The 7684-nt window shown below is 38.2% G+C and overlaps 1 protein-coding gene across 1 annotated transcript; it reads left to right on the top strand.

Annotated features, from left to right (window-relative positions):
- Positions 1-238: 238 nt before the first annotated feature.
- On the top strand, positions 239-7282 carry LOC144561502 (protein PAT1 homolog). Its single transcript, XM_078310466.1, has 5 exons — positions 239-584; positions 1111-1274; positions 2359-2421; positions 2773-2842; positions 4751-7282. Exons 1-5 carry the CDS (start codon positions 557-559, stop codon positions 6616-6618), a joined length of 2193 nt encoding a protein of 730 aa, XP_078166592.1. The 5' UTR covers positions 239-556; the 3' UTR covers positions 6619-7282.
- Positions 7283-7684: the final 402 nt, after the last annotated feature.

Raw genomic sequence — 7684 nt, 5'->3', positions numbered from 1 at the left:
TACACAGAAATTTTTGGAAGACTGTAGGCCGGGACATTACCTTCTCTCTTTTATCTATACTCTCGTTATCGAATTCTATACAGATCGAACGAATTTGATAATGAATAAATGAATTTCATATGGTCCCATGTCATTTTTTTAGTCTAGATTTTTCGAAGTTGGTTATTTTTAATTAAACTCCTACCATAAAAAGTTAAAACAAAAAATATAAAACATAAAGCAAAATAAAATAAAATTTATCAGAAACCGAAGCTAAAACCAAATTCTCCTTCCGCTGCTCTCTCTCCACTTTGTATCCGCGCTTGCGCAGTTGCGCCTCCTCTCTCTCTCATTTGCAAACAAAAATATGAGAGAACTATTTTTAGTTTTATCGACCAAATTAGGAAATTTTTTATAAGGAGATTGAAAGTAATCGAACCGACCTCTCTCTTTCACCTTGAATTCTTGTACACGAGATGAACAAAATCGGAAACCCTAACCCTGGTTTCGGATAAGGGTTTTTCCGACTCGAACTTCCTCTCTCTCCTTTTAGAGTTCTTTTGTTAAGGATTCGATCATGGCGGCGCTCGGCGGAGATGGACTAGGTTTGTATATACCATCATTTTTTTTTTCATTTGGTTTGGTAGATCTGATTTATTAGGTTCTTAGGTTAATTTTCGTTTATCTGAAAGTTATTTTCCCGTTTGATTTGGCCGTGGTAGACAAGTCCTTTATTGTTAGTTTATATATGGATTCAAGAGGATAAAATTGCTTGAACGTACTTTGCTGGGTGAATAATTTGTGAAGAATTTAGCTACAGTATTCTTCCCAAATGCCATTTCCTGAACTATGAACTTCTTTGTTCTATTTGATGTTACATTTGTGGTTTGAATTTGGTACTTTAACCTCACTAAGATGGTTTCTGGAATATTGAATAACTTGCAGTCTGTAAAAGTTCCTGTTGTCAGCAAATTTTCTCTGAAAGCATCACTTTATTGATTTCTTTTCTAGATAGTAGCATTTATAAATTGTATTCGCAAATTTACTTCATATCTGTTTGAACACTTGCTTTTTGCAACATCTTACTCTTATCTAAATTATAAAAATTCCCTCTTCTTTTTCTGTGTTTAGGCGGGACCAAATTTGATGCGTCGCAATATGCATTTTTTGGGAATGATGTTGTGGAAGAAGTAGAATTAGGCGGCTTAGAAGACGGGGAAGATAAACGTAGCAATATTGGGTTTTCAGGAATAGACGAAGAATTCCAGCCATCTTATTCTGGGGATAAATTTGAGGTATGTTATGTTTTTCTTTTTCTTTTTTAATTTGCAGTATGTGTCTTTTACAAGTTTCCATTGATAAGGACAAAAAAGCGCTGAAGTAAGAATAGCCACTTTTAAACATGCCAAAGATGCCCTGCACAAATTGATGGCAGGCCTGACATCTTTTCCGTGAGAATTGTGTGTGTGTGGGGGGGGGGGGGGGGGGGGGGGGGGGGGGGGGGGGTGTGTTAATCCTCTTAGATTCATCAAAAGAGGGAAAGAAAAAAGACGGTGGAAGAGAAGCAGCTGTAATTGTAGTATTGACTTGAGTATTTGGAATGATGTGACAATGTTTCAAAATTTGAAGTTGATAAAAATTACTTGAGGCAGTTGTAACTGTAGTAACAAGTTCGGTATTCTGGGATACTATGGTTATGGTGGAGAGCTTGAAGTTGGAAAATTATATTCAGCAAAGAAATGTATATCATGTGTATATATCAACTTGTGGCTGTAGATGTCAATGTTTGAACATACTTGATTAATGTGTGAGAGACAGGAAGGCACATGAAATGTGTTAGGGAAGTTCCCATTGAAAGACGTAAATGAGTGGGGATTGATTTGTCTCTTGTGAATAATTGCAAATATTTCCATTATTCACCTTATGTTGTTACTTTGGTTGTAACTAGTACACTAATGTATAGTTGAATGTGTCCTGGTACATGCATGGCTGGAGCCAAACCAATTAGTGGTGTCTAATTGAACAGATATTGGTGATACATATAAGAATTACATTGTCATTTACATCTTCTTGCCGGCATTAGTTTACACAAACATTATCTTCTGTCCATGGGTTCTTTAGGTTATCTTACTAAAATGAGCACTGGTAAGTTCTTTACATGATGGGTAGCATATGATTTTCACACTGACAGTGCTATGTTTTTTATTTTTATCTTTCTTTTTAAAATTTTAATTTTATAAGTTAGAACTTGTGTTGTCGTCACTTGGTAAAACTGAGGGAGGTACAGTCAAGTGTGTGCTGATATTGCAAGCTGAAATCTTATTAGGTGTTTTAATGAAATACGTACTTGTCTTAATTAATTTATTTTTTTATAATCAGGCTGAAGGGGAAGGCCTAGGGTCCTTCTCTGATGTTGACGATCTTGCAAGCACGTTCTCCAAGGTAAATTTTCAGAAGTTATTTGTTTAGAAATTGCATTTACTATACATAATCTATATGTTATGTATTCCTTGGGGCTTTTTTTGATGCTTAATCTGTTTATCAGATTAGCATCATGTTTTGTTGAATGCTATAGAAAGAATGGAAAGTAGGCAAAAGAAAAAAAATATTAGTTTCTTTCCCCCTTCATTCCAACATCTCATCTCTCAATTAAATTTTTGAATCCAACAGTGTTAGTAGGAAATGAGAATATCTTTATTTACAAAAGATGTGTATTTTTCGGTAGTAACTTTCCTTAAATAATAGTATTTCTTTCAACAATTAATTGTTTCTCCATTTGGTTTTTTGTTGCAGCTGAACAGGGTAGTCAGTGAACCAATGCACTCTGCAATGGATACTCGTGCTAAATCATTTCCTCATGAAAGTGAGCTCCTTTGTTTTTGCAAAATTTGCCCTTCCGATATTCAAATAAATAATAAATAAACAAAATTTTGCACAAAGATGAGATACGAATTTAGTAGAATTTCATATACCTGTCTAAACTTCCAAAATTGCATATTTTCACTTTAATTCAGAAAGTGAAAATAATCATGTATACTTTTCCTAAACTGAAAATCTATCAACTTTGCTCATCAGTTAATTTTTCCATTAAGCTAACAACTTATAAAATTACTTTTCTTCCCTCAAAATGAATAATAACATTCCAATTCCAATTCCTTCCCTAGTGCCTCTTTTATCTTTCTCCCCCTCCCTTGAACCATCAGCTCACCTGTGCCCATGTTGAATCCGTACCATTCTGGTACTACATCCATACCATTCTTGAACTCTGCACGAATCTCAAGATGGCCCCCCTATATCTACAATAGACACCGAGTTCCTTTTGGCCCGTCTGGTACTAATTCCAGACCATTTTTTCCTAATTGTGTACCCTTAGGTACCTGAGGGGATACGGATCCGCCCATGTCCGTACCCCTACTGAAAAAATGGTGCACACTTATATGAAATAAAACTATTTAATTTATGGTTTAAAGTCTTATTATGAAAGCTTGAATAATTAAATACCCGTTATCTAAATAGTGATTCAAAAGGATTTGCAAGACATGATGTTTTCATCGTGTTTAGCTGATGTCATCAAAACCTGACAGGATATCATCTCGGTCTATGCTTGGGTCACTTGTTCACTAGTTGGACCGGTGATAAACCGGTCTGATAGCTTGTTTATATAATAAGTATATATTTATTTAATAGAACTGCTGGCTTAGCGCAGTGTGCGCAAGCCCTGTCTCTCCGTAGAGAGATGCGTGTTCGACTCCCGTGAAAGGCATCTAAAAGATGCCGTGGTATTGGGGCCCTTGAATAAAAAAAGTATAATATAATAAAAACTACGTGTTGAAAAACAAAAACAAAATAAACTCCTAATTTTTAACATGTACAGTGTTGTTAAAATCAATTTGTCCATATGTATTGTGGCAAGCTTGTGAAAAGCCTCATAAAAGTATCCTAAATTCCTAATAAGTGTACAACATGATCGTGATATTTAAGCTACCAATTGGAAAAATCTTTCTCTAGAAAGGAAAATATAATATTTTGCACTGTCTAAAATTTTTTATATGTTTTAGAAATGTCTCAACACTATATGATACACTTAATAGCGAGAGACTGAAATTTTCTTTAAGTTTGAAGAATTCCTTTTTGTAATTATTCTACCCCATAGGCTTTTATGTTTTTTATTTGAATCTTTGTAATGCATGTTTTCTTCATAATTACGGTATGTGCCAATTAATAAAAAAGCCAGCTGGCTCAACCAAACCAAAAAGGAATTCTGGTCCATGCTTTATGGTTTACACCAGCAGGTTCAGACTGTGTGTAATAACACTTTTTTTAATGTAAATGAGACTTTAGAGTAGTTAGTGAGATGATATAAGAATAAGGATATTTTGGTCAAATGTGATTTTGATTGAACAAATCATTTGAGTTTTCTTTTTAAGTCTTAACCCCAAAGTTAATGGTGTGGCAAACATTTTTTCTTTCTAAGTTTTGGTTTGGTATTTGTGAGAGGTTATGAATCTTGAAAGGATGGCAAGTTTTTGTTTTCTGAAGGGTAAATGCCTAAGGGTATAAATGAAATTCTTACTTGTTAATTTCTGGAAATTTTTATAGAAAAAAAATCATATTATCCATTCAACCATGCTGTATTTGGTCACAAGTGAAAATATTTGGTGAAATCTGGAAAGGTTGGATTAATGTATGAAGGATTGATTGTTGCAATGCCAAGGCATGCATTTTGGATTATTCATTCTTAATCTTGTATAATTGTTTTTTTGTATTGCAGATTCTATCCCTGCTGAGTGGGCCCGTGAGACATACAACATGCCGTGGCCGGATCAGCATTTATTTGACACTGATCAAGCTCTTATAGAAGCCAACAACGACGCCCAGCACCGGTGGTCCCAGCCCCATCACGCCTCATCTCCTACCATATCTCGCCTTGGGGATTCAAAACCTCTCCAGCGCACTGCTTCCTATCCCCAAAAAGAGCCCCAACATTTTCTCACTGAGCCTATACCCATCCCAAATCGCCATCCTGCTTTCAACCCTGTACCATCGGCACCTCCCTTTTCTCTATCTGGGTTGATGCCGCATGGGCCAGTGCCGGTACAATACCATGGAAGTCCCAACTTCACTCCACCAGGCCCCACAATTCACCCTAATTTTATCCAGCACCGCGGGCCCTCCTCACCTGTAATGAATTCTAATGTTGTTATACCCCAGATGCAACATTTAATGCAATCTCAGATGTACATGCGGCCCCACCATTCCCCACCACACCAGTTCCCGAACAGGGTTGACATGTCCCCATCTCATGACCTGGCAGATCCACGGTTTAGACCGGGTTACCATGTCAGGCCAAACCTCCATACTCGGTTTGAAAACAACATGGGGTGGCAACAACCACGGTTTTGTTCCCGTTACATGACCATTAATGAAATAGAGCATATCTCCCGCATGCAACATGCTCTGGCTCATGGATCTGATCCTTATGTAGATGACTACTACCATCAGGCTTGTTTATTCAAGAAATCTGCTGGACCAGGTCTGAGGAATCATTTTTGCCCCAACTCGATACGAGACCCATCAGCACGCACTCGTTCGAGAGATGAGCCACATGCATTTCTTCAGGTAGAAGCTCTTGGGCGGCTACCTTTCTCCTCTATTAGACGGCCAAGGCCGTTATTGGATGTGGACCCAGCATCTTCGTCTCCAGACTCAAAACCTGTTAAGCCTCTTGACCAGGAGCCAATGTTAGCTGCACGTATTACCATTGAAGATGGCCTTTGTCTTGTTCTTGATGTAGATGATATAGACCGTGTGTTCCAATTCAATCAATTACCTGATGGCGGGTCCCACCTCAGGAGAAAGAGACAAGCCTTGTTGGATGAGATTGCCAGTTCATTACATTTGGTTGATCCGCTTGCACCAGGTACCGGTGCTGGCACCAGTACCAGCCATGGTGATTTTGTTTTCTTACGCATTCTCTCTCTCCCCAAAGGAAGAAAGCTTCTCTCAAGGTACCTAAATCTCCTGCATACTGGTTCCAGTGAGGTAGCACGAGTTGTCTGCATGGCAGTGTTTCGCCACCTCCGGTTCCTCTTTGGGTCTATGCCAGCTGACCCTCCATCTGCAGCATCCATTAAAACCCTAGCAGTTTCTCTATGCAATTGTTTACGTGGCATGGATTTATCTTCTCTGAGTGCCTGTCTTGCGGCTGTTGTCTGTTCTGATGAACAGCCTCCTCTAAGGCCGATTGGCAACCTAGCTGGAGATGGGGCCTCCCTTGCTTTGAGAACTGTGCTGGAGAGAGCTGCGGATTTGCTGAAGAGTAACTCGGCTGACTTGGCATCCCCAAATCGGGCCCTATGGCAGGCCTCATTTGACGAATTTTTCATTCTCCTGACAAAGTATTGCACAGGTAAATACGATAGTATAGTGCGGCATGCTGCTGGTATCAGTTTAGAGGAAGTCGCCCGTGCTATTAGTCGGGAAATGCCAGTGGAGTTACTGAGGGCTAGTTTGCCCCATACAAATGAGGCTCAGAGACGATTCTTGGTCGATTTTGCCCAGAGGTCCCTCCCTGTTTCTGGACATGCTCATGGCGGGTCAGACACTGGACCTGTCTCGTCTGATTCGGTCCCTAGTTGAAATTTGTATTTTTTAGCTGTACGAGTTGGTTTTGCTCTGCCCATGGCTTATATCATAAATTTTTTCCAATGGGGGTTGAAGGTGATGTTCGTATTTAGGTAATGATAAAAAAAGCAAAATATATATCATGGTCTGAGGGCTGAGGGGTTCCTGAAAGTGTTAATCTGGTGTCCTTATAGTTAGTCCGGTTTGGTCTCAAGTAGGTATTTTTTTTTAGGTAATTAGATCCCGAGAAATGAAGTGTTTGTTGATTAAGTGCTTGATGAAATATGAGGTCGAGGTTCAATTAAGAAAATAAGTCTTCATCTCGGATGAGCTTAGTTTTGTTGCTATGAGGTGAAAACATTAAAGAGAAGAACTTAGGGCTAGCAAAAGTTCAGAGGTGTGCAATGTACAGCGAGATTGGGACTTCATGAAGTGAAGTTGTGATCAAGGGTGCTTCAAGGTGGGAATTCTCAGAAGCTTCTTTCATAGTTTCTTTCTTTCTTTTTTTCTGTTTTTTTTTTTGTACCGTATGGATGTCAGTTAGCAATGGACTTGTGTCAAGCATCTGTTGCATCAATCCCACCTTTTGAATTGGGGTTAAAATTTGGTTTAATGTCTTTGGTTCTGTCCATGTATAACAATATGGTTTTGTTTATTCTCTCAAATTTCCTTTTTGAAACTTTTCTATCCATATCAAAATCTGATTGAAGATGTTTGTAATGGACCTTCTGCATTTCAATATATTGAATTTAAAAGAACAAGTTCTTTTTGTGGGGCTGGATGGATGAAACAACTGTATCATTTTGTGCCTTGTCTGCTTCTAAATTAGTTTTATTTCCTGGTTATCTAAGACCAGTAGTCCTTTTAAATGCACTCCTTTCCATTGGGGTTATAGATGGTATTTTCAAACTTAAAACCCAAAAAGTTTGCATGAAAGGTCAGTAGTGTTGTAAAATGCAAACGCATGACTTGTATATGCGGTCGCATATGCTTATGCAGTGGTCTTTTGCATATGAAAATAACATGCAGTTTTGAATATACGGACACATATACGGTTCATGTGAACTTTAAAAATGTCTAA

The sequence above is a fragment of the Carex rostrata genome, chromosome 11 (assembly GCF_964058835.1).
Source record: "Carex rostrata chromosome 11, lpCarRost1.2, whole genome shotgun sequence".
Taxonomy (NCBI): Eukaryota; Viridiplantae; Streptophyta; class Magnoliopsida; order Poales; family Cyperaceae; genus Carex; species Carex rostrata.
This window is presented reverse-complemented; position numbering and strand designations above follow the sequence as displayed.